The sequence below is a fragment of the Mandrillus leucophaeus genome, unplaced genomic scaffold, assembly GCF_000951045.1.
Source record: "Mandrillus leucophaeus isolate KB7577 unplaced genomic scaffold, Mleu.le_1.0 Scaffold284, whole genome shotgun sequence".
NCBI classification, from domain to species: Eukaryota; Metazoa; Chordata; class Mammalia; order Primates; family Cercopithecidae; genus Mandrillus; species Mandrillus leucophaeus.
The window spans coordinates 3,672,762-3,700,597 of NW_012102965.1; the positions used below are offsets into that span (position 1 = coordinate 3,672,762).

The 27,836-nt window shown below is 34.6% G+C and overlaps 1 protein-coding gene across 3 annotated transcripts in view; it reads left to right on the forward strand.

The window, feature by feature from the left end:
• Positions 1-26,994, forward strand: part of LEPR (leptin receptor) — a 208,702-nt gene extending 181,708 nt beyond the window's left edge. Inside the window, exons 12-21 of one of the 3 annotated variants that reach the window (XM_011985480.1) lie at positions 1,181-1,329; positions 2,362-2,521; positions 2,629-2,711; positions 8,458-8,674; positions 10,417-10,599; positions 12,356-12,451; positions 13,764-13,869; positions 15,270-15,345; positions 19,142-19,234; positions 26,041-26,994. In XM_011985480.1, the coding sequence (XP_011840870.1) occupies positions 1,181-1,329; positions 2,362-2,521; positions 2,629-2,711; positions 8,458-8,674; positions 10,417-10,599; positions 12,356-12,451; positions 13,764-13,869; positions 15,270-15,345; positions 19,142-19,234; positions 26,041-26,865 (1,988 nt within the window). In that variant the 3' untranslated portion in view covers positions 26,866-26,994. Of the gene's footprint in view, positions 1-1,180; positions 1,330-2,361; positions 2,522-2,628; positions 2,712-8,457; positions 8,675-10,416; positions 10,600-12,355; positions 12,452-13,763; positions 13,870-15,269; positions 15,346-19,141; positions 19,235-22,985; positions 25,283-26,040 lie in introns of those variants that run through there. The other 2 variants (XM_011985481.1, XM_011985482.1) reach the window with 2 other exon arrangements.
• The last annotated feature ends 842 nt before the right edge of the window (positions 26,995-27,836 follow it).

The following is a 27,836-nucleotide window of genomic DNA, read 5'->3' on the forward strand; positions in this document are numbered from 1 at the left end:
ATACCGGGCATCGACCTTTTAGGTTCTGGGTCATGGGCAGGTGTGGAGGGCATCCAGTCTGAGCAGTTCTGGAGGAGATGTTCCTCAGGAGAGCAGCTCTTTACCAGTTGGTATGGATGTACTTAATATTTTTAACAACTGTTTTGGCATACCAACTGAATATATGTCCTCTAAATGGAATCTTCCACTCTTAGTACAGATAATCAAGACATGACTATGTAAATGTAGTATGCCATAAAATTGATGCTTGGAGTCATAACAGAGTTAGGGCTTCAGAGACACACTGTTATGCTTGGGCTTTCAGGCTTTTAGTTTAAAATATGCCACATTTCCATATTGTCATCAGAAAGAGTGGCCCTCAAAGTTAAAAATTAAGAACTTGGGGAAAACTTACGTAGTGAATCTAAGCCTAAGCTAAAGTTTTTACTTTAGCTCTGAAAGCAGCATCATAAAAAGGTGATAGGAAAACAGGGAAGATAACCTTTTTCTTTGCATTTCTGTGATTTTTACATTATGCCTACATGACTTGCTTATATATATATGTGTGTGTGTATATATATATTTAAAATAGATTCCTATATATGTAATAGATTCATATATATATATGAATCTATTTTAAAAATCACTTGCTATTCAGATCATCTTTGCCTCTATTACTGCCCGTTAAAAGCCTGTTTCCCTCAGATTATAGAAAACCAAGGCTTTGCTCTGAGATACTATCTCTGACCTTGATCTAGAAATATTTAATGATACACATCAGCATAAGAGTTTCACACTCACACGTGGAAGTTGATGCAGTCCATGGTTTTTTTTTTTTTTTTTTTTGCCTCTAATTAAAGTTCAATGGAGAACCGTTTGTTATTGATATTTAGCATGGGTTCAGCGTGGTGTCTTTTGCATGCAGAGCCAATGGTTCAATTTCTAATCAGGTACTACTGTTAGCTTGCTGAGTAACATGGATAATGTATTGACTTTTTTCAGTCAAGTCTTTATTTGCAAAATAGTGATAAATCTCTCTTTTAATATATCACATAAATAGGGAAACAAATGAGATAATGAGTGAGAAAGTTATGAAGAAGATATTGCTTGATGAATATAGAGGTATGAAAATATAACAATGTTTTTAGGCATTATTACTATTTAAATTACCATCACTTAAAACTGTTTTAAAAATTTCTAGTGAAGCCACTGCCTCCATCCAGTGTGAAAGCAGAAATTATTAAAAACATTGGATTATTGAAAATATCTTGGGAAAAGCCAGTCTTTCCAGAGAATAACCTTCAATTCCAGATTCGCTATGGTTTGAGTGGAAAAGAAATACAATGGAAGGTACCTTTTACTTAGAACTTCAGCTTTCCTCATTAAATGCTATTTTTATAATATTTAAGAGTTCAATTGCATTAGATTAATTTTATTGGCATAAAAGTACATTCTCTTGTATTCTGTAGCTATTTTCATTAAATAGATTTGCCTAAGTCTAACCTTTTTAAAGAACAAAGTTTCCTGAAATCCATCATTCCCTGAAGTGTGTTTTATAGAACACAGGTCTTATATTATGTTCCTTAGAAAAAGATTAAATGGTTAAATCAGTTTAGGAAACCCTGTATCACTGTATCTTCCTTGTGTAGTCACAGTATACATATTACATATTCAAGGTTTGGAGAGTTCCTTCATTAAAGAAAAATTTGTGACCTTATTTCATTTCATGTTCCCCAAACTAGTTTTTTTCCAAGGAACTGTTGTTTCTCTAACATCTGTTAATGTCTTTTAGTACATACATGTTTGATGGAATGCATTTTGGGAGAAGCTGCTTTTCAAACAAACAGAATCATTCCCATAGTGGCAAGGGTGCCTATGATGGCATTTCACATTGGCTTAGTGATGGCAGCCTGCAAAGACCTAGAAATATCAGAAACCCTTATTATATCATTAGATCACAATGATATCAACTAAAACAAATGTGACAGTTTAGCTGCTATTGAAGGATACTGAATATCAGCGATTTGCTACAGTCGGTCCTATCTAACCAATAGGTTTAAATTCTTAGAACGTCTTTGTGGGTAGAGGATTAGTGGACAGGGATTAGTAGTAGGATAAGAGAGTATTTGGGAAACAAGGTTGCGAGTAAACCACTTCAAAATCTTGTCATTAGCAAGGGTGTGACAAGATAAATAAGAAAATCCTTGACTTGAAGGAGTTTACAATCCTAGCCTAATTGTGACTATTTCTGAAGTCAGAAAACACAGAATCAGTTCTCTTAATTTTGGAATAGTGTTAAAATTTAAAATAAATGTACTTCAGGGCCCTTTAGATACATATGTGTTGGTAATGAGCAATCTAATGCTTTGACTTATTTTATAGATGTATGACGTTTATGATGCAAAATCAAAATCTGTCAGTCTCCCAGTTCCAGACTTGTGTGCAGTTTATGCTGTTCAGGTGCGCTGTAAGAGGTCAGATGGATTGGGACTTTGGAGTAATTGGAGCAATCCAGCCTACACAGTTGTCATGGATATAAAAGGTCTGCAGAGATTTTGTAAATGTGTTTTGAAAGTACATAAGTGTATGCTTCAAATATGGCTGAAAAAGATTCCTTCAAAAACATACACACAATTTGTCGTTTTGCAGTTCCTATGAGAGGACCTGAGTTTTGGAGAATAATTAATGGAGATACTATGAAAAAGGAGAAAAATGTGACTTTACTTTTGAAGGTATTCCCAGTTTTAACGTTATTCTTAAATTGTATTTTTATACTCTTAAAAAATTTACTTCATGGTCCATAATCCTGTTATTAATCTTTGGAAAGCTCAGCAATCCTGTATTTTCATTTCATTTATGAGATGTATTTGCAGAGAGCTAAGATGTACAGTGGCTGAAGCACTGGCATAGTGTTAGGAGACTTTCATTTTCTTCTCAGCTTCACGTACTGTAGTTATGTCAGTACTATTTTGGCAAAGTTACTTAGACTCTTTGGGCCTCAGTTTTCTCATCTGTGTAAATGTAAGATTGAACTAGATGATACGTAATGTTTCTTGTAGTCTAAAAATTGTATTCATATTTAATTCTGAACAGTGTAAATGTCACCTTCCCCACAAACCCCAAGGGCATCAAACACATGACAGAGTATTCCATTTATGTGATGGCATATAAACAGTGGATATTCCCATATATGATAGCTGTGTAGCCTAGTAATTTTCAAAGTATCCTCTCCCAGATGAATTGATTTCTATTTCAAGTGAATAGTTTATTTGGTCAGTAAATGCCAAATTTAAGATTGATTTGGGAATACAACACATGAAGTCAAATAGTATTTCTGTCACTCCAAATGTGAATTGTAAGTTTAATACCCAAGGTTGAATGAGCACACGTTTGAAAATGGTTTCCTGATGAAAGACCAAAGCCTATGTAAAAGTTGTGGTATATAAGAATTTATGTTCATTTGGTTTCTAAATCCAGTTACTCTATAATTTCATTTGGTTAATAATCAATGCAATTTCTAAACTTTTCCATTTCAATACTTCTTAAAATAATCTTTTATGATTCTATCTTATTTCATTTCTTTTATTATTGCTGTCTTTAAAAAATTTAGTTTCTTTTTTTATTGCTCTCTTTTCTTTTTCTAGCAAACAATTCCTTCAACACATTTTAATATTTCAGACTTAAAGTTAGCGTTAAGAACTGACAGACATTTATGAGACATTTGTTGTATTCTGAACATTTCATACATATCTCCACCTCTCGGGGAATTCAGGGCCTGTACTCTGAGAGACTGAGTGGGCGGTTGAACCCACCGCGGAAGGGGGCACTGCTGAATAAGAAACAACAGCCTTGCCTGACAGATTATTTTTCTCATATTTTTGGTTTTATCTCCATGGGAGTGCTCCAGATATCTGCAAGTTTCTACAGTGAGGGATAGCAGTGATGTTCCTATGTTTGTGGTAGGGCCAGCTTTGAGCAGAATTTAAGTAGCTTTTCTTTATCTTTGATTTATCCTTTCAGAGCTGTAGTCAACAGCCCTTTGGCCTAGGCTATAGCTACCCTCTCCCATCGCAACATACTCTAGAACAAAACAGTTGTCTTTCTCCAGACAGTTCTTATATTTTCCTCCTATCATGAATTCCACATTTCCTCAGCAGTGCTGCCAATAGAAGTTTCTGTAATGATGAAAATGGTTTATATCTGCATTGTCCAATATAGTAGCCACTAGCCACATGTGGTTATTAAGCACTTGAAATGTGCCTAGTGTGACTCAGGAACTGAATTTTAAAGTTTATTTAATTTTAATTAATTTAAATTTAAATGGGTGCAAGTGGCCAGTGGCTGTCTTTTTGGACATCAAAGCTCTGTGGTTTCTTTAAGGATGATGTGTGGGAGGGAGACAGTACCCTTGCTAATCTACCATCTTTGCAGAAACTTGAGTGCCTTATATTAATCAAATTGCCTTTCATTAATTTTGTTTTGTGCTGTTTTGTTGTGGTTTCCTAAACTGAGATAATAGTTCAATGATTACGGTTCTCCAAGTCTATGCTTCTTAAACTGGGATAAGATTTGCTTAAGGAGTAAGCCACAAGGCCACAGGATAAGTATGGCACTTAAAAAAATCATTTCTCTGGCATTTCAGAAATATTAAACTTTATGTTAAGGCAGTTTTAGAGTTACAAAAAGATGGCAAAGATAGTACAGAGAATTCCTATGTATTCCCACACCAAGTTTTCTCTAGTATTAACATCTTACACTAGTGTGATACATTTGTTACAATTAATTAAGCAAGATTGATATGTCATCATTAACTCATCTGTAATTTATTTCAAATCCAAATTTCCTTAGCTTATACCAAATGTTCTTTTTCTGGTTCAGGATTCCATCCAGGATAGCAGATTACATTTAGTAGTTATACCTCCTTATGCTTCTCCTGGTTGTAAAAGTTTCTTAGACCTTCTTTGTTTTTATGAACTTCACACAATTGAGAAGTACTGGTCAGGTATTTTGTAGAATCTCCATCAAACGGGTTTTGTCTAATGTTTTCTCATGATTAGATTAGGGTTATGGGTTTGGGGGAGGAAGATCGCAGATGTAAAATGCCATTCCATCACATCATATTAAGGATACATTCTACCAATGTGACTCATCATGGTTGATGTTCACCTTGCTCGTCTGGCTGAGGTAGTGTTGTCTGGTTTCCCACTGGAAAGTTACTCTTTTTTCTCCTTTCTCCATTTTAGTTTTAAAAATGAAGTCCCCATGCTTAAGGAGTAGGAGCTATGTTCCACCTACTTGAAGGTAGAGGACCTACACACATTATTTAGTGTTCTTCTGCATGGGAGATTTGTCTGTCCTCTCACATTAACTAATTTATTTATTCAATCATCTATTTATATTAGTATGGACAATGAACATTTATTTTAGACTTGGGTCATAATCCAATACTACTTTATTTTGTTGTTCAAAATATTCCTGCTTCAGTCATTGGGAGCTCTTTTAATTGACTCATGTTCCTTTGACATGCCCCCATCATTGTGGGGTTTTTTATTTTAATTTTTGAGTACTGGTAAGTTTGACTTTATTAAAATTAAAAACTTCTATTCACAATAGCAAAGACTTGGAATCAACCCAATGTCCATCAGTGACAGACTGGATTAAGAAAATGTGGCACATATACACCATGGAATACTATGCAGCCATAAAAAAGGATGAGTTTGTGTCCTTTGTAGGGACATGGATGCAGCTGGAAACCATCAGTCTCAGCAAACTATCACAAGAACAGAAAACCAAACACCGCATGTTCTCACTCATAGGTGGGAACTGAACAATGAGATCACCTGGACTCGGGAAGGGGAGCATCACACACTGGGGGCTATCATGGGGAGGGGGTAGGGGGGAGGGATTGCATTGGGAGTTATACCTGATGTAAATGACGAGTTGATGGGTGCTGACGAGTTGATGGGTGCAGCACAGCAACATGGCACAAGTATACATATGTAACAAACCTGCACGTTATGCACATGTACCCTAGAACTTAAAGTATAATAATAATAAAAAAAAAGAAAAAAATAAATAAATTGATTTTCAAAAAAAAATTAAAAACTTCTGATCTGGGAAAGACTGTTAAGAGGATGAAAAGGTAAGGCACAGACTGGGTGAAAATATTTGCAAAAACACACATCTGATAAAGGACTTATAACCAAATTACACAAAGAAATCTTTAAGATTCAACAGTAGGAGAACAACCCAATTAAAATGAAAAAAAAAAAAAAACCAAGTATCTGAAGAAAAACCTAACCAAAGTAGATATACAGATGACAAATATGAATATTAAAAGATGTTCAACATCATTCATCACCAAAGAGTTGCAAATTAAAACAAGATACAACTCTACACCTATTAGAATGGCTAAAAAAAAAAAACAACAACCTGACAATACAAATTGCTGGTGAGCATGCAGGGCAGCAAGAACTCTTATTCATTGCTGGTGGAAATGCAAAATGGGACAGCCACTTTGGAAGACAGTTTGGTAATTTCTTACAAATTTAAATGTAGCCTTACCAGCCATATGATGCAACATTGCAGCCTCGGTATTTACTCAGGTGATTTGAAAACTTAAGTCTACATAGAAACTTGCATATGAATGTTTAAGCAACTTTAGTTATAATCACCCCAAATTAGAGGCAACTAAGATATCCTTCAAAAATGAAACGATTCTGTATACTTCTGAAATGGTGGGTGTATAGCACTATGCATCTGCCAAAACTCCTCGAACTTCATAGCACAAAGAGTGAATCTTAATGCATGTGATTAAAAAAAAAATCATTTAGGAGGTTGAAGGATCCCAGGATTGACTGTAGACTGTGACAAAGGAATCTACTTGTATTATAAGCGTATGAAGCAACTTCACTGAAGGTGGTGGGAGAAAAGGCCACTTTGGAACTTGAGGGGAGTTGTTGGAAATGTGTGGATCTTAGGACTAAAGGCAAAAGAAACTGTACATAAGCACTGTAGTCTAGTTGCTATAGTTCTCACAGGGCTATGGGCTAACAATTATGGTACTGCTCTACATGTACACTGGAAGGGGACAAGCAAGTAAATGGATGGTGGACGGTGGGACCCAGATTTCTCACTGTTGGATTGGGAGGTTACACACAAGCACAGGATGATACATGTGGCAATGAATTAGAGTTTGGGATACAAGTATGAACTTATATCTAGCTTAATATAGATATAGATAGATTCTGGTTTAGGATGCATGTACCTTTTCATGATTTGTAAGCTAAGAGGGCCTGAAATCCAGTAGTAAGGCACGTGCCCAGACTTATTTCTAATACCATCATTCAATAACAGAAACAAGGGCTATTTAGAGAAATGGCTAATTTTAGGGTTGGAGCAGAAAATACACGAGATTAGCCTGGAGGATCTTGTAGTACCAGAAAGTAAGGAAGTTTAACATTCTCTTACTTGTTGGTTACCAAAAAAAGTATTCATTAAAACTGACATAGATTTTTCAAATAAAATGCAAAATTTACATAACTTTGAGACGTTTCTTTCTGGGGGTGGCTGCTAAAATTTTACTTCCAACCTATCCAGATGATTCTTGGCAGAGATACATGTATATATGTTTATTTTTCTCTGCCTTAGAGGCATCTAACTGGCAAGAAATTGAGATGTACTGTTCTAGTCTATGATATACAGTCCAGCCTTCTCTGGCTTTATAAGGGATTGCCAGCATTTAATCTTACCTGCCACAGGTGAAGTTGATTGGGGAAATGGGGTACATTGTTAACCTCCGTGGAACATAAGAATAGAATTGAACTAGATACCTATTTTATATTGGAATCCTTAATGACCTGATATTATTATGTTTTAATTATATGACAGAAATGCTGGGGTGCCATAGACACTGTTTTGATATCCTCTGTTACTCGTTAACCTTTGCAGACATTCTTACATTCTAGATAATCTTCCAAGCATATCAGAGGAAAGGAAAATGAATGACAAATCTTACTATGATTAATATATGATGATGAACACCTTCACAGCTCCTCTTGCTGCTTTTCATTGTCTGAGGGTTATTCCTTGTTTGCTTTTTAGATGAGAAAACTCTCTACCCCTTATCAGTCTTTCATTTCTCTAAAATTAGAGTGAAACTTCTTGGTAGAAAAGTGTCTTGATCATATCCCTACTTTATTATCTTCAAATGATTTATTCTCTGGGCCTTAGGAAAAAACCTCAAAAAGGGGAAAATAAGTTTGCTATGCTCTATAACCATCCAGATACCTTCATGGAGACTGTGACAGAGGCAGACTCTATCCCATCCATTTCCCCAGCCTCTCAGCCTTGTAATAGTACCTGCCCTGATCTGGCCCCTGCCTCCTAATGAGAAATGTAGAATGAGAGTTATGTGAGCTCAGTTAGTATAAAAAGCACTGCAGCCCTTAAACTAATCAATTTCTATATTTACTACAGCCCCTGATGAAAAATGACTCATTGTGCAGTGTTCAGAGATATGTGATAAACCATCATACTTCCTGCAATGGAACATGGTCAGAAGATGTGGGAAATCACACTAAATTCACTTTCCTGTGGACAGAGCAAGCACACACTGTTACGGTTCTGGCCATCAATTCAATTGGTGCTTCTGTTGCAAATTTTAATTTAACCTTTTCATGGCCTATGAGCAAAGGTAAGAAGAGGTACAGAGTAGTAGTCCATTGCCTCTTTTAATATTTAACTTTTGCAAACTCTCCTATTTTAAATTATCTTTCAAGCAACCTGCAATTCTCTGCATCTGAAAGTCTCTCTTTCACCTTTCATCTCTCCTTTGTCTGGAAAAATAACAAAGTACATTGTACAATGATCATGTAATACAGTCCTTGAGTTTTCATGTGGGAGAACATTGTTGTAATGGTATTATAATATATGAGAATGTTTTAGTGAATCTAATACTTAAATCTTTTGGACCAATGGAGATCTTTAGGTCAATAATTCTCTCTCCCTATATACATATACATGTATATATTTATATTCACACATACATGCATATAAATATGTAAAAATAAGTTTATATCATATGAAATATATATTTAACACTATGTAAAATAGTAATAGCATGACATATGGATGCAGGTTAATTGCTGAGACTTAAAATTACTATGGACTTCATTTAATGTGAGTGACAAACCTCCTTGCATTAATTTTGATATATCTGATTAATCAGAGAATTGAGACCCACTTTCAATAGGCATTTCTACTCTAGGTTACATATTCAAAATGTAAATTTTTAATGGCAAACACAAATTTTCTGTGTCTCTACCAATCTATAGAGGCCTTTCGAAGTGTTACCTCCTTCTTGAAATCTTTGCTTATTGCTTTAATTGAATATACCCTATCTCTTCTGTAAATCTCAGAGTCCTTCCTGTCTTTCTTAAAGTATTTTATGTCCTGTTTTACATTCTGATTACCTTTGTATGTATAGTGTAAGCATCTTACGAGTTCCATAGTACCCAGTTCAATGTTTTATGCTTAACATTTTCTAAGTATATATATTCTAGAAATATCTGTAGAATGCCTCAGTTGGGTAGGTAGTGGGAATTGTAATGTGAGAGAAACTATAATGGTTGGAGCATCCAGAGCCAAATAGGTAAGACAGGTATTAATGAAATAATCATATAAGTGAATGTCTATTTGCAAACTGAGATAAGGGCCTACAGGAAAGGAATATAATTTTATGAAAGGAAAGAAAGGAACCTGACCTGGCATTGAGATTCAGAGAAGCCACCTTGAGGAAGTGGTACTGAACTGAAATCTGAAATGTGAGTAGGAATTAAACTTCCCCAAAAGATGTAGGGGAGGGCGGGGAAAGCATTGGCTGCTAACACGATCAGCCAGATCAAAAGTCAAGGGCACATGATAGAAAATAAAGAAAGACAAAGGTGACTTTGGTGTGGAAAATCATGGAAGGCAGAGAGGTAGGTTGAGACTTGGCCCTCAGGGCCTCGTAAGCATGATAGGAATTTTACCCTCAAATGTAGAAATCTGCTGGAGGCTTTTAAGTGGGATGCTGTACAGATGGTGTTAAAATGAGAAGATTTGTGCTTTGAGAGTATCACTCCATCAGTGGGAGAGGATGGTTAATCGGCTTGTGCAGTATTCCATATGAGAATGCCTTTTCAAATACATCACAAAATTGCTTTTTTAAGGTTTTAGGTAATACCATGTTTCTCTTCAATATCATATATTCCCATATCTCTGTTTAAATGACTCTCATGATATAAAAATAATTGTCATATATTATATTTATTTATGTAAATTGTCTGTCTTCTCTTCCTTATCCCCTTCTTTAGTAGGTTATAAGTTCCTCAAAAGTATTAGTAGATTTTTTATTAATTTTTAATTTAAACATTGATTTCCTTCTTTTCCCCTCAGTAAATATCGTGCAGTCACTCAGTGCTTATCCTTTAAACAGCAGTTGTGTGATTCTTTCCTGGATACTATCACCCAGTGATTACAAGCTAATGTATTTTATTATTGAGTGGAAAAATCTTAATGAAGATGGAGAAATAAAATGGCTTAGAATCTCTTCATCTGTTAAGAAGTATTATATCCATGGTAAGTTTACTATACTTTAGTGAGTTGCTCTCATGGATTATATGACACTACAGATTATTAATTCAATTAATATAACCAGTTAATGAAAACTTCAAAAATATAGATGATACTACCATCCTAATACATATAATCCTATAACCTTTATCAAAACATTTAATTCTCTTTTTCTTCTTTTCTTTTCTTTTTTCTTCCTTTCTTTTTTTTTTTTTTTTTTTTTGACGGGGTCTCTCTGTGTTGCCCAGGCTGGAGTGCAGTGGAGCAAACATGGCTCACTGCAGCCTCTACCTCCTGGGCTCAAGCTATCTTCCCACCTCAGCTTCCTGAATAGTTGGAACTATAGGCACATGCCATCACACCCAGTTAATTAAAATTTCTTTTTTTTTTGGTAGAGACAAGGTCTCACTATGTTGCTCAGGCTTGTCTTGAACTCCTAAGATCAAGTGATTCTCCTGTCTCGGCCTCCCAAAGTGTTAGGATTACAGGCATGAGCCACTAGACCCAGACTAATTCTATTTCCTTCGACATTTTCTCATTTTAATATTTTATACAGGGGATATATCATGTCAATTTTCTCCTCAATTTTTTCTACCATTGTTTTTAGTGGTATAGCATTTTATTCCAAAGTCTACTTGAACTGTTTGAGATTATGTTGCTTCCAGCTTTATCTTTTCTTAAATCATTTTTTAATAGCTTCTGATATCTTCTGCCAGATTGTTTCCTCAAACTGTGTACCACCTTATAAGGCCACTAGCAATGAGTGGGAATGCTAGCCTGGTCACAGGAGCTAGAACTGGGTGACCTAGACCAGGGTATTCTTCTAAAGGTAGACCAGTTATCCCAGGAGGTGAGTCAAGTACAAAGTATAAGTGCACAAGACAGCATTTCTAAGTCTGAGTAAGGATTGAGGGAAGTTAACTAGGGAGGCTAAGGATTGCTATGATCTTATTATACAATATCATACTAAGGACTCATACCATTATTTTATACCAGGGACCTAGAATTTAGCATCAGGGTACATTTATTTGCAAATTGTTGAACTGAATTTAGTTCATCACCACTGCTGCCCAGGTGGTTACTCTCTGTGCTTTTCTTTAAAACATGAGGATATAAAATTTAGGCTTCACAGAGATCTCCCTTCTTCTGGATATATTCTTCTAGAATATTCATATATTATTAGCATTTGTGAAAATCATGGATCGATCCATCTGGAGCTTTGCTGTAGGGTTGGTCATTTTCCATGGATCAAAATCCCAGATATTGCAAAGGGTCTCGTGGTCTCTACCACCATTTTGTTTGCATAGGATTTCACAAGACTTTAGTCTCCCAGCTACCTTGAATGGAATGGGGAAAGTAAGTAAGCTGAATTCCTATAAAAAAAAGGAATATTGCCCACTTTGGAGGTAAGGGAGAGGTAGTAGAACATATTGCTCTGGAAAAGGAAATGAAGGAAAGAAAAAGCTCATACACCCTGCACTTGAACAAATTGGCTATCACTGGAACATGGCTTTGAAAAATTGCAATCTTCTGTCTCTGGGTAAGAATTTTTAGAAAAATATTTGGAAAACTATCGTCATTACTAGATGATTAGAAGTGCTTAAGTGTGTTTTGAAACTCCCTTGATAATTTAATCCATAAATAATAAGTAATTTCTATGTTTGGAAATATAGGATAGTCACTTTAATTCTTTTTTAAAATGTATGTTCAACTCTACTGTTAATTATGTATAAATGAGCCTTTTATGTATTTTTCTCCTCAGATCATTTTATCCCCATTGAGAAGTACCAGTTCAGTCTTTACCCAATATTTATGGAAGGAGTGGGAAAACCAAAGATAATTAATAGTTTCACTCAAGGTAAAAATCATAATTTTAGTTTCCTTTTGTACCAATGTGTGTGCCTAATTTGTCAGTAGTAATATTGCCATCTGATTATTCTTTTTCTGATAGAATCATGGAAGAGTCCAGAGTCTTCTGTAGATTTTTCATGGTGAGGTTCCAAAGGAAATATTTTTTTCCTCTAAAAATAAAACTGGAGCTATAGAAATAAAGTCACTGGGCCTCTTATATTTCTGATTCATCTTACTGTACTTGGAATACCAACGTTTTGATTTTGTTATTACTTTTTAAATTGTCTTCAAATCTAAGCAACCTAGCAATTATATTTCAAGAGATAAACATTTCATCTAGTGTTAGAATAAAAATCATTAAAAAAATTCATACATGTATTATTCAACAGATATTAATTGAATATTGTTCTAAGCACTGAACATAAATTTCTGCCCTTATGGATCTTAAATACTGGTGCTCTAATTGACAGTGATGGGCAATAAATAATTATATAATGTCAGATAGAAATAAGTACCATGAAGGAATATAAAAGCAAGATAAAGGGATGACATTAAATGTGGCATTTTAGTTGATAGCCAGAAATGGTCTTTCTATGGAGGTAGATAATATTCAAGTAAAACCTTGCAAGTACAGTAAGACCCTACTTGATATTGTCAATAGATTCTTGGAAACTGCAACTTTATGCAACATGACGTACAGGAGGTCCTTGAATAACATCTTTTTGTTCAAGGTAGTTTCATTATAATGTTGATGAGAAAAAAAAAGGTTTGTTCTACATTGCCATTTCACTTAACATTTCTGTTTCCAAGAGCCTATCAATGATGTTCAGTGAAGACATAACTGTACAAATAGCAAAAGCATTCCAGGCAAAGGGACAGTGTGTGAAGAGCCCCTAAAGAGTGGGGATGTTTGGTGGTTCAAGAAACAGCAAGGAAATCAGTGTGTGTGGAGTGAGCAAGATAGAGATTGGCAGATGTGGAAGGTTGGGTCCTCCAGGAGTAGATATTGAGACAGTCATCATAACAGTTTTAACACCTTGACCCCTTATAACGTAAACATGATCAGATAGAGAGGAATGACAAATGAATAAATTTGAAAAAATACATTGCTAATTTACAGTAGATATGATGCTGAACAAAACAGTATTTTATTAATGTGATCACAACATATTTTTATCTTCCTGTTCTTTATTTTTATAGTTTTGAAGGTAATAGAGATTTATGATGAAATCAGAAAATGTCTACTATAATTTTTGATACACAAAGAAATTAATATTTCCTCAAGTTTCTGAGTTGTGTAAATTGTATTTCTTTTTCAGATAATACTGAAAAACACCAGAATGATGCAGGTTTATATGTGATTGTGCCAGTAATTATTTCCTCTTCCATCTTATTGCTTGGAACATTATTAATATCGCACCAAAGGTATTGTACTTGAGGTTAAGAATCTTTAAGGCAAAAGTCCTTAAGCATATTCAAACCCTGATTTAAAATCTTCTAAATCAGGAATATTAAAGTCTTCTAAGTGCTTTTATATGTAGTCTGTATACAATTAAGATAGCATAAAAAGGAAAGGCCTGTTGTCAGGGAATGGCATTCCATTTTGCTAGGACTGTAAGAGTTAAATAATGAGGAAAGAAACACAAAATGCAGCTTAACAGTTAAAGACAGGTTTTCTTTAGATAAAACCTGAGAGGGGCTTCTGGCCAATTTTGGTCAGAAGCCCTTTCTCTTACAGACTAAGAGTATATATTGGTTTTAGGGTGAGGGGGCTTATCACAAGCTTGGAATGTTTATGTGTGAGGGAGAAGTTTATGGTGGAGTTGGAATGTCTCTGGGAGGAGGGGAGGTTATCTTGGGGCTGGCATGTCTCTGGTCAGGGAGGATGGAATGTTTCTGGTTGGAGATGTTATTTGTCATTTATGGTCATGCTGACCTTAGCCATTAGGCTGATGCCCTTTGGATTTAGGTGGTTTTTGATTAAGGTGAATTTTAAAATGAGGTGCTTGTCCATGATGGTGATGCTCTTGTTCTGTCAAGGACAACATAACTTCAAGGAAGAATTTAGTTTAGTTTTGTTTTTTTCAAATGTATGTACATTCAGAAAACAACAAGCTTATAATAGGAAATCCTAAGCAGTATGTTCTTGGAAGTGGCAAAAATGACTTTCAGAGTTCTGCAGTTTGGGTCAAGGACTTTTTGTGGTGAAGTGGGTGGTAAAAGTAGCCTGGAGCTGTCAGTTCATTTATGATCAGCAGGCACTCTGCTTTTTAGAAATCAGAACTGTGTGGCTTCAGTCTGCTTGGCTTGTCAGGCAAATGACTGAGTTCCGTGGATGGTGGCATGGGTGCCATGGTAATCCCTGTGCTGAGAGTCCAGTGTGGTTATTTTACACATGCCAAATCTCTGTAGAAACCATTGTCTTCAGGCAAAAAAGAGGGAGAGGAGATTTTAGAATCTGAATTTATCTTTTAGTTAAGTGAGTTAATGAGGCCACATCAAGTGGAATTTTTTCTGGTACCCACTTGGTGGCCATTTTTAATATTTCAGTTTCTTTGAGAGAAATCTATGCAGTGTTTAGAATGGTGCTTGGCACACGGCTTTCAATAAGTATTGGCTATTTCTATTATTACTGTGATTTTCGACTTTGGTCTAGATAAAAATTTGGTAGAAATCTTCATGGGCTAGCATGTGAAAATGCATCTGACCCTACAGAGGCGTAGTTGATCTGGTGGACTAATTTCTAGCTTGTCTATTCACTAACTGTTCACATTTTCAATATGAATGTTTTTCTCTAATTTTGATGCCCTGTTTATCCTTTGCAGAATGAAAAAACTGTTTTGGGAAGATGTTCCGAACCCCAAGAATTGTTCCTGGGCGCAAGGACTTAATTTTCAGAAGGTTGCTTTTTCAATTTTTTTTAACCCAGAATATATAAGATTGTATTCTAGATGCCATATGACTTATAGAGCATTAAGCTTTTTTGAGATTTAAAAGCTCATATTTTATTCAGTTCATCTTAATATGTATGTTTATTATATATTTTCAAGAATAGCAGGATGCAGGGATTTGAAATCAGGAAGAAACAAATTTCAGTGCATAGTTTATCATATGAGAGTTCACAATATACATATGTTGCTTCTGTGTCACAGCACATAATAAAATAAATATTATAAAGTTAAGGGTCAATCTGGTGGACAACAGATACTTGGATACACTTTTTTTGGTATAAACTGTCTTTCGGCAAAAGGCTGGAATCAATATTTTTAATGGCAATAATTAGCTCCATAATCATTTAAATAAATTAGAAAATTATATGATCCTCAAATATTACAATCTGAAAAGTGCAATAATCATAATAAAACTTATATTTATGCAGAAGTTCCTTTCAAGTACAAGTATTTTATGAAAGTTAGTCAACTATAATAAAATAATTTGTATTTACTTCTATAGTAGGATTTTTCAGAAAGCTCTAAAGTTTATTGAATGTTTTATTAATTCTCTAAATGTCCCTTGAAGCAAGGTTAGCTTTCTACCCATATAACTGGAAAAATAGAATTCAGTCAAGTCAAAATACACAAATTTTTAAACAATACTTATTGGGAGGTTATTATCCAGGTTCGGTGATTGCATCTTTGTCATTAGTCACTTGTTAAAAGTCTTCAATGATTTCCTTTTGAATACAAGATATAAACTAAAGCCTCCTGAAGCTATTAATAGTACTCAACGACCTCTTTCTACAATCTGTTATCAACCTACCTATGCGACTTTTCCTGTCCGTGGGCCTTGATGATACCTTTACTGTTCCCATCCACCTACACAGAGCCTTCCTTGTACATGAAGATCTTGCTCTAGGCCCTTCTTTCCTCATGCCTTCCTTTAACCAGTTTAATTCAAAAGACTTTCCACCCTCTTTAAGTTCCTAGAGCATTGTATTGTTTTATTTATTGTGGATAGTGCTCTGATTTCAAAGACTTATTTTATCCATCACAAATATTTGTGGTATTCCTCCTGCTGTTGTATATATGCAAAGCACTGAGATACATATTCTTACATTTATTAAGATGTTTACTGACATTCTCAATGTTTCAATTTCCTCTTCTGTGAAATAGGCTACTTACCTTATTAGGTTGTTTGGGATACTAAAAAAGATGGTACTTGTGACATAGTAAGGTCTCAACAAATATTAGTTATTATTTACATATTTATGTATTTTATATTACTATTATTATTCTTTCAGTTACCCTATGGGACAAATGTTATTCTCTCCATTTTACAGAAGAGAAAGCTGAAGTTCATAGTGGTTCGGTAACTTGTTTTAGAGGCCAGATTAGCTTACCAGTTTGTCTGGCTTTGAAGCCTGTTCTAATAGCAGCTGTTCTCTATAGCAGTGGCTTCTTTTTCTTTCTTTCTTCTTCACCATGACCCACAGTGAAAAAACTTAGGTTGGTGCAAAAGTAATTGCAGTTTTGGCATTTTTAATGTATAAATACATTTTGCCTTTCAACCTAGTACACCATAGATAGAGATATGCAAGACCTAAATGAAAGATACACAAAAGAGTTTTACTACTTGCTTGAAATAGAATGTTTTAAAATTCTATTTTATTTGTTAAAAATGCTGGTTGTAAGACACTAAATTGATTTCACAACATTCGAGTGGCCTATGATTTGCAGTTAGAAAAACACTGTTCTACAGCTTATCAATGAATAAGTAAACCACTAATATTGTAGACGTAATGAACAATGACAAAGATTGAATTGTAATTTCTCAGCAGGAGAAAGAATGCCCTGTCTTCAGAAGCAGCAGCAGTGTTGTTTTATATATGAACAATTCTTTTTATAGAAACTTCACTTTGCCTGGTCTAACCAGCCACACTCCTATACACTCCTCACCTGTGCTGTTGCTCACTAAGCCGCAGTCTCCTTTCATTTAAACAGTGTTGCCGAGTTTTTCAAGTAAATATTTTTCTCTCATTTATCTTTTATTATGAATTCATACAGTGACATGTTGTGTAGTTGTGATTAGAAAGTCAAATACTTCCAGAGATTTTAAAAATATCAGTCCTACAAATAAGAACATTCGCACCCACTGTATTTTAAAAATTCTTCACATTTCTTTAATTTACCAGAACTTGAAAAAATGTGGCAATATTTCAATCTACTTGTATATAAGGTCTGTCAGATGACCTGTGATAGCATTCATTTCATCCATATATTCAATATGATTGAATACTTATCCTATACCAGTCACTATAGTATGCCCTGGCATTATAAGGAAAAGAAAAATACTGTATGCTCCTGAGTATACAGTTTAGTGGGGAAGATAATCATTAGTACATTTATCATGGAAATAACATTACTATTTTTTGCACAAATTTATGGGGCACATGAGAAATTTAGTTACATGTATATAACACATAATGATCCAATCACAACCTTACAGTTGTAAACTACATGTTGTGAAAGAAGGGGTCCCATTGTGCTGAGCACTTATAATGTGGGAACCTGGCTTATCGGTGGGGGTGAATGAATAAAGTTAAGCAGATTACATTTGGGCCAAGATCTGGTAGATGAACAATCATTAAGTAGGTTTTGAGGCAGAGATGTGGTGTCCAGCTAAGCACCTGCAAACACTAAGTTATGTGGAAGGCAGTACCCAGCATATTCACAAAATGGAAATAGGAAGACTACAAGACGTTTTCTTAAATATGAGGGTTTTATGTCAAAAACCCTAAATACTTATCTAAATAAAATTGCTAAAGCTTCACTATATAAGTATATATTAATTCAGGGAATGATCATCTTACTTTTTAATGCCACTTAAAAAGAGGCTGAAACACTCTCCCTTCAGCATTTAAGCTCTGAAATCTTACCTATGGACCACCATGAAGTGGCTTCTCAGTGTTCAGGAGGGCCATGAGATGTTCAGGCCCACATCAGCAAAATGCAGTTTAAACCTGCACCAAATTATTTTTCCCTTTGCCAGAAAATGCCTGGCACAAAGGAACTACTGGGTGGAGGTTGGTTGAATCAGGAAATGCTTGAGGACTACGTCCTACCCTGCTGCCACACCTGCTCTCCCTGAGGTGCGCACAATGCTGCCACAGGTCATCTGACAGACCTTATATACAAGTAGATTGAAATATTGCCACATTTTTTCAAGTTCTGGTAAATTAAAGAAATGTGAAGGATTTTTAAAATACCATGGGTATGAATGTTCTTATTTGTAGGACTGATATTTTAAAAATCTCTGGAAATATTTGACTTTCTAATCTTGTAAATTATTTTTTAAGCACAGCTAACCCACAAGATGCTTTGTTTATTACTAGGGCTGACCAGGTGCATAAATAACACTGTTAGGAATAAATCAGGTTTTGGAATATAACAGAACATTTAAAGAGTGGAAGGATAATATAACTTCAAAGATTTTATTAATGATAAAAATCTTGTAAAATTCATTAACTTTTTTCTATTTAGCCTGTTGTTTTAATCTCCTAAATAATTAAAATGTACCTTTTTCTTTTTGAGACAGGGTCTCACTCTGTCACCCAGGCTGGAGTGCAGCGTTGTGATCTCAGCTCACTGCAGCCTCGAGGACCCTGGGCTCAATTGATCCTCCCACCTCATCCCCGTTGGTAGCTGGGACTTACAGGCACATGCCACCATGCCTGGCTAATTTTTGTATCTTTTTGTAGATACGGGGTTTTGTCATGTTGCCCAGGCTGGTCTTGAACTCCCAGGCTCAAGTGATCCACCCACCTCGGCCTCCCAAAGTGCTGGAATTACAGGTGTGAGCCACCACATCCGGCCTAAAATATGCTTTTTAAAGGAAAAATAATATAATGTAACTCACTTTATATTACTAAAGAGGAAAAGGGAAATTTACCATCCACCCTATGTTTCATATTCATGTTATTTTATTTAATTATTTCATAGGGCTAATAACCTTATATTTTCTGATGATAAAACTGAGACCCAGAGTGGTTTAGTAGCTTGTCTTGATCACCTAGCCTGTCCATGTAACATCTGTGGTTCAAATCCAGATCTGTCTGATTCAAATTGATACCTGTGCTATCAGTTCCATATTAAAAATATGTTTCTTAATATGCTTACTCTCACTAAATTACGCACTTAAAAATAGTTCAAATGGTAAATATTGTTATGTATATTTTAGCACCATAAAAATGGGCAAATGATGTGAGTAGGCATTTCTCCAAAGAAGATATACAAATAGCCAAGAAGCACAAATGCAAATATGCTCAGTGTCATTAGACAATAGGGAAACACAAATAAAAACCACAAGATGCCCAGTAGGATGGCTATAATAAGAGACAGATAATAAGTGTTGGTGAGAATGCAGAGAAATTAGAATTATCATATACTGATAGTGGGAATGGAAAATAGTGCAACTCTTTTGGTAAATAGTCTGACAGTTCTTCTAAAGGTTAAACATAGAATTATTATATGACCCAGCAATTCCATTCCTAGGTATATACTCCATAGAAATGAAATAGCAAATCCACATGGGAACTTTTATATGAATACTCATAGCAGCATTATTCATAATAGCCAGAATGTGAAAGTAAACCCAATGATGAATAAATAAGCAAACAAAAAACCCACAGTATATTGCAAAGAAAGCAGACCAGAGGAGCCTATTGTTTTTAAAAATAATTCAAATACAAATATAGTATTTTTTAAAGGAAGTAATAATTTCTATATCAAGTATTTAATTTGTTCTCCAAATTCAGATATTTTGAATATTGATTTTTATGAAAGCACTCTTAACCTGTAATTTCTAGATATCTAACATGATTTTCAAAATCTTTCCTAAAATTAAAAAAAATTCTCCTCATTTTTGTTGCTTTGAATTTTCAATGATGAATCTGGAGTGGTTCTTTTTTTATTTAATGTGGTTATTTTTTGAAGAGACTTTCAATTCCATGTCTCCTGTCAATTCTAAGAAATTATATTATTTCTTTGATAATTTCCTCTCCTCTTGTTTCTCTGTTTCTCTTTCTAGAATCTATATGTTGGATGATGGACCCTCTGCATAGATCTTCCACATTTCTTACCTTTTATCTCATATTTTCTGTTTCTTTGCTTTTTGTGTGTGTGTGTGTTACATTTTGAGACCTTGTCATACCCTCTTCTTCCAGTGTATCTGTTGGATTTTTATATACTATTATTTTTGTAAATTTCCAAATATTCTTTCTCAGAGTATTCTGTTCTGGTTTTATGCATATTTTCTTAAATGTTGCTAGAAATACAAATTCGAGGATTTTTGTTCTTTTATTTTAAAAATTCTTTTTTCTTCTATACCCTGAATTATCTGTGTTCCTTCTAGGTCATATGTTCCTGTTGTTTATCTTGGCCTCTCTTTTATTATCTCAGACTTTCCTCCCAATATCTAGTAATCCTTTGTTTTCCTTTCATGTTTAGGAGTGAAACAGTAGACAGGCTGACTGGGAGCCCAGTGTGTATAGGCAGGGATTGTGGCCCTGGGTGAGTAGGCAGGGCTCTCTGGCCAGATGAGGAAAGATGTGCTCTCAGCTAGCAATATTCCATGGCTGCTGTCTTCCTCCCGACTTTTGAGAACAAACCCTCAGTCTGGTTTTGAACGGTAGTTCTTACATGAAGGCTCTTCCCTGTTCAGCAGAGTAGTAGAAGAGCCCCATTCCATATATAGAACTTCCATTAGGCCCCAGTTTCCAGTTATAGTTCTCTTTTCTTCCTGTGTTTTTACGTGCCATTGCTTCACGCACTGTCTCTGCTGTATACGGCAGGGCTACTTTTCTTTCTCAGCTGCAGCTGGATATATTCTGGTCTTCAGCTTTCTTTGCTCACCTTCTTTGATCTATACTCTTCCAATTGTTTTCTATCTTTTAGCAGTGAATGAAAATCACTCATTTCTCATTAGCCCTCTCAGATCGCCTTCTTTGTGGTGGGTCTGTATTTGACTCATTTACATACTGCCATTCCAACAGAATCTCTAGAGAGACAAGAGAGAAACCGGTTCAGTTTGCCATCTTGAATCAGAATACCATTTCTGTTTATACCTTAAAAATCAGAACCTTAAACACAGATTGAATTTTTGTTGTAAGAAAATGTATTATGCTAACTCAAGAGCCTTGCTTTTCTTCCAGTTCAAATTTTAGAGTGTAAAAGAACTATGACCTTTCTTACTTTGTTTTGCACCTTTTACCTTAGCATTTCTGCCTAATTTGTTAAATTTCTTCTAAATCCAAATCACCTGAGTTTTTCCCTTAACGATATTTTAAGCCTCTTTAATTCATTTTCAATTCATTCCACTCCTTTTTATTCTTTAATTATTTTACAATATTTTTCTCATTCTCTGTTTTTTGTTTGTTTTTATCCAGCCATGCTGCTGTGTCTGCATTTATGCCAGTTTTCACAAGAGTTTACTCCATTTAACAACTCCCTTTCGTGGGGCTAAAGCTAGAAAGAAATAGATTTTTCCTTGGGATCTAAAAACTATCTTAGATTCCCCAGCCAGCCCTAGGCCTCCAAGTAAGCAGCTCAACAACCTGTGGCCTCCCAGAACACCATCCTCACAGATCTGAATCAGAAGCATCCCTAACATTGCTAGATGGCCTTCCAAATGTGTGGAAGAGCTGGTGCATTTTCGAGTTAAAAGTTCTGTTTAGAAGTAACCATCTCCCCTATGCCCGGAAATGCACATTACTGGGCCTAGAAGTGTATATTTCACTCCCCTAAAAACGCAACTTCAGTTTTGTTTATTTTCTTGTTCCTTATGGCCCTCAGGTTATGAGGAACCAGGAGAGAGTATAAATTAATCTACTGAATTTTGTCACAGCAAGTAGTAAAGGAAAACAAATGACATGTTCTTCTGCTTATTTATGTTTGGGACAACCTTTCATCTTCCATTGTGTTATAGAAAGATTGTTGGACTAGAAAAAAAGAACTAAGTCAGGGTCCTCCCTATACTTTAATTATCCATGTAACCTTTAGCAAATGATCTTGGCAGCCTCAATTGCTTTGTCGGAAAAAAGGGAGACCCTTGGACCATATGATTTCTCAGATCTTATTTCTAGATTTTAAAATCCCATGGTAATGAATGGCTCTGTGATTCTATTCTTTACCATTTTTAGCACTTCTTTCTCTTTATTTTTTTATTTTTCTTTTCACTGCTCTCCTCTTTTATTCTTTCTCTTTCAAAACTATCCTATATTGCTGTTGGTTCTCCCTCTTTTAACTTTCCCTGCTTGTTGTTCTTCTCTCCTTTTACCTATTCTGTTATTTCCCTGTAAGTTTTTCCCTTCCTGGGGTTACTAAAGCTGTCCTTAGAGTGTGATATGAAGACATTCATTAAGAAAATGGGAGAAGCCACCTTAGTTCAAAATTTTGCCCTTTCCCAAAAGGATGCAATATTGTAACCTAACAAAAATTTATAGTCCAGAACCCATGCTTGACAATGTTTTTTGAAATCTTTTATCTTTTTCTTTGTGAGTGATTTTTTATTTTGCTTTCTTATTTTGTTTTATTTTATCTAAACAGAGAACGGACATTCTTTGAAGTCTAATCATGATCACTACAGATGAACCCAATGTGCCAACTTCCCAACAGTCTATAGAGTATTAGAAGATTTTTACATTTTGAAGAAGGGGAGCAAATCTAAAAAAAATTCAGTTGAACTTCTGAGAGTTAACATATGGTGGATTATGTTGATTTAGAACTTAAAATAGATGTGTAAATTTGGGTTCAAAATATAGATTTGAGTCCAGTTCAGTTTGGATGTATGATTAATTTTCAAATTATCTAAAGTTTAAAAGTAATATTCATGATTTCTGGCTTTTGATTTGTCATATTCCTGGTCATAAAACATTAAGAAAATTATGGCTGTTGCTGTCATTACATATCTATTAAATGTCATCAAATATGTAGTAGACAATGCTGTAATTAGGTGAACTCTAAAACTGCAACATCTGACAAATAGCTTTAAAAATACAATGATTGTAAGTATAGAATCAGTGAAAATATTTAGTTTGTATTTTTATGTCCAAAGTTTTCCATTTTAGATTCCTTTATAGACACCTCAGCCTAAAAACCAGCCTATTCGGGTGTTCTTCTGAATATTTCCTGGCATTTTTATATCTAACTTTGTTCAGCCTAGGAATTTCAGTTTTCAATATCCTTGAAAATGGCTTAAGTGCTAACTTCTGTTTCAGTTAAAAGAAAGCCTGAAGTTGTGTTTCTGCTGGTCACAGGACAGTGGGAGTTACAGTTCATATAAGAATGACCCTACGTATCCAGGTCAGACGGACCAGATCAGAAGGGAACATCAACTTCTAATCCAGCTTTCTTGTTTAATTATGACCTATATCTAATTTACTTCCACTAAACCATCCAAGACCTCTGGCAGGCAGGGAAATGGGCAGTGATGCAAGAAAGGGAGACTCTTTGGAGCTTTTACAAATAGTTCATGGTGAGGACAGGACTTTTCTACTTTCAAACAGACCGCTTGCTGGTTTTATGAATTCAGCACACGAATTACGCTGTGTTGCTCACATTCAAACCAAACCAAAGACTGTGTTTAATGAACTCAGTATTCAAATTTATTATATATAAGTATATATATGTATATATGGATCCCTTATATTTAGATTTTACTCATAGTTTTATTTGAACGTAGAAAAGAACTCTATAAAAACAGGAAGAATGTGTCTTTCTTCCGTTCTTGACTACTAATAGATGTCATTGAAATGTAAAATCTAAATGTGAAATTATGAAAGGATATTCTTTAATTACTGCCCATTGAACACATATTTAATATGTGCCCAGATTATTCTAAAATCTTTAAAAAAGATGCATATCATGAAATTTTTTAAATGAATATACTTTTAATAAAGTTTTATAACTCACGGACAAAACATATTTCAATAGTATATGAGTATGAGATTTCTTATCAAGTATGAGTAAAATATTCTATCTGAATGCATTTGAAGGCATTTACAGTATTTGATTTCAACAGTTACTGATTATGATATTTTAGAGAGCATGAAATATATCAAACACATCATTTGAAGGATGTATGTGATCTTGACTGTGGTTATGGGTTTTTTGGTATGTATTCCTTGTTTCGTATTGATAGCATCTAATTCCTTTATTTGACAATCTTAATATGTAGGTTCATTTAAATTTTAAGACAGTTCAGTCCATATATAGGAGAAGCCTTAAGAAAAAAGAAAACGGGCAAGCAAATATTTGAAGAAAATTATAAAACTATAGATTTCTTTAGGAAAAAAACAGACATAGGAACAGTTTTCTTTTCATATATTATGATTGTGAATAATAGGAAAAATTGTATTAATTCAGTATTTGTCTGAATTAATATGCAGTATTTTAATACCTACATAAGTCTATTTTATTATTATATTTTGTGCTTGGTATATTTATTCCTTTATGTTTTTAATCACTAACATATTCTACTTAAGAGTATAAAACTCTGCTAAATAAATTGTATTGTATCTGCAATATACTTGCCATTACGAAGAACAGCTGGGTATACCATTATTTCAAGCAATGAGTCTGAATTCTATTAGTTTAAAAATTGTAAAATTCAAGTTAAATGACATGTATGATATATAAGCTTAACACATTTTTCTATAGCCCTTAATTTAGTTGTGTTAATTTTTCAATGTGATGTATCAACAGCTTTTTTTATTTTGCATTTATTTTTTCAATGTGTTTACATTGTATGAATTGAGATTTTTGCCCGCAGATTCTTGATTTGTAGTTGCTTGGCAGGATTTTTCTTTGTGATATAATCATTTCTATAAAAAATATGATGTACATTTGTCTTGTGTGTTTGTCTTCATTTCACATGTCCATAGTAAATATTTTTACATGAAGTTATTTATAAAGCATAGTAATTTACCAGTTTGTGATCATCTCTTTCATCATCATTGTTCTCAACATATGATATTATTAGCTCTTATTTTCAGATAGTCTCAAGCAGATGCTCAGTATACAGCAGATAAGTTTTTAATAGTCAACACAATTACTTTACTTTCATACCATATCTTATTTCACAATACAGTTATTTTAACTGTTTTTAGACAAGTTATTTTGGTCATTTCATTTTATTATAATCCACTTTTTTCAATTTTGGGCTAAAATTTTGTGGGAATGTAATTTGCTACAAAATATTAGGAAGAAAGTATCTTCAGAAGATAGCATTTTCCAATAACAGTAGCCAATCTTTCCTGAGAGCTAAGCACTTGCAGGAACTGATTTATTTCTAGCCACAACACCATGAAGCACATTTTTAGAGATGATGAAATTGAAAGGCAGAGAGGTTAATGTACTTGTTCATGGTTGTAGAATTGGAAGAACTCAAGTCTAAGCCTGTCTTGTCCCACTTTCAAATGCTATCTTAAATGGGCTCTTCCTTATGCTTTTTGATATATGTATTTTAGTAAAAAACTAGTTAATTTGTGGTTGACTTACATCCTTTATTATTAACTTAACACACTTCCATTTCTGCGAGTATGACATAATGAAGCAAAATTTTTTAACATAATTGAGCCTTAAAATGTGTGTTTTCTTTTAGCCAGAAACGTTTGAGCATCTTTTTATCAAGCATACAGCATCAGTGACATGTGGTCCTCTTCTTTTGGAGCCTGAAACAATTTCAGAAGATATCAGTGTTGATACACCATGGAAAAATAAAGATGAGATGGTGCCAACAACTGTGGTCTCTCTACTTTCAACAACAGATCTTGAAAAGGGTTCTGTTTGTATTAGTGACCAGTTCAACAGTGTTAACTTCTCTGAGGCTGAGGGTACCGAGGTAACCTGTGAGGATGAAAGCCAGAGACAACCCTTTGTTAAATATGCCACGCTGATCAGCAACTCTAAACCAAGTGAAACTGATGAAGAACAAGGGCTTATAAATAGTTCAGTTACCAAGTGCTTCTCTAGCAAAAATTCTCCATTGAAGGATTCTTTCTCTAATAGCTCATGGGAGATAGAGGCCCAGGCATTTTTTATATTATCAGATCAGCGTCCCAACATAATTTTACCACACCTCACATTCTCAGAAGGATTGGATGAACTTTTGAGACTGGAGGGAAATTTCCCTGAAGAAAATAATGATGAAAAGTCTATTTATTATTTAGGGGTCACCTCAATCAAAAAGAGAGAGAGTGGTGTACTTTTGACTGACAAGTCAAAGGTATTGTGCCCATTCCCAGCCCCCTGTTTATTCACGGACATCAGAGTTCTCCAGGACAGTTGCTCACACTTTGTAGAAAATAATTTCAACTTAGGAACTTCTAGTAAGAAGACTTTTGCATCTTACATGCCTCAATTCCAAACTTGTTCTACTCAGACTCATAAGATCATGGAAAACAAGATGTGTGACCTAACTGTGTAATTTCACTGAAGAAACCTTCAGATTTGTGTTATAATGGGTCATATAAAGTGTAATAGATTGCTTTATAGTTGTGGGTGGGAGAGAGAAAAGAAACCAGAGTCAAATTTGAAAATAATTGTTCCAAATGAATGTTGTCTGTTTGTCCTCTCTTAGTAGTATAGACAAAAAATTTGAGAAAGCCTTCATAAGCCTACCAATGTAGACACGCTCTTCTATTTTATTCCCAATCTGTAGTGGGAAGGTCCCTTGTTTTCAGCTAGAAATAAGCCCAATAGACACCATCTTTTGTGAAATGTAATTGTTTTCTCAGAGGGCGTGTTGTTTTACTGCAAGTTTTTGTTTTGTACCAACACACACACACACACACACACACACACTCTCTTAGCACTTGTCCTTGTGTGTTTTGAGAGTATGTTACGTACTTATATTTTGTGCTATCAGACTGTAGGATTTGAAGTATGACTTCCCTAAATGTTTAAGATAAACAGAGAATTCAGCCCTGGACTAAGGGGTTATACTTGTGAAGACTAATAAGCCAATTGTTATGTACCAAATTTAAGATGTACCATAGAATGAAATAACTTCCAAGAATGGTGATGCCCACAATCCGTATTTTGATGACAGCACAGGCACTTTTGAAAACATAATGCCAGTTTTAATTCTTCTCTCTGAAAGATGTTGAAGTGGTCATTTTCTGATGAAGTTAGATTGCCAAATGTCACCGTATATCTCTCCAGAATAATTGTCTTCCCCCATCCCCACCTGAACATATGCTATTTTTTTTCCCTCACTGAGCATTCTCTCTACATAAACCAACTACTGTGTAGTACTTTACATACCTTAATTCAGTTAATTATTGCAATAATTGTATGAGACATCTATTACTATGGTACTCCTTAAAGGTGAGGACAGTAAATAATTTGCCCAAGGTTACAGTCAGTGGGTGATGGAATCAGAATTCAGATTTAAAT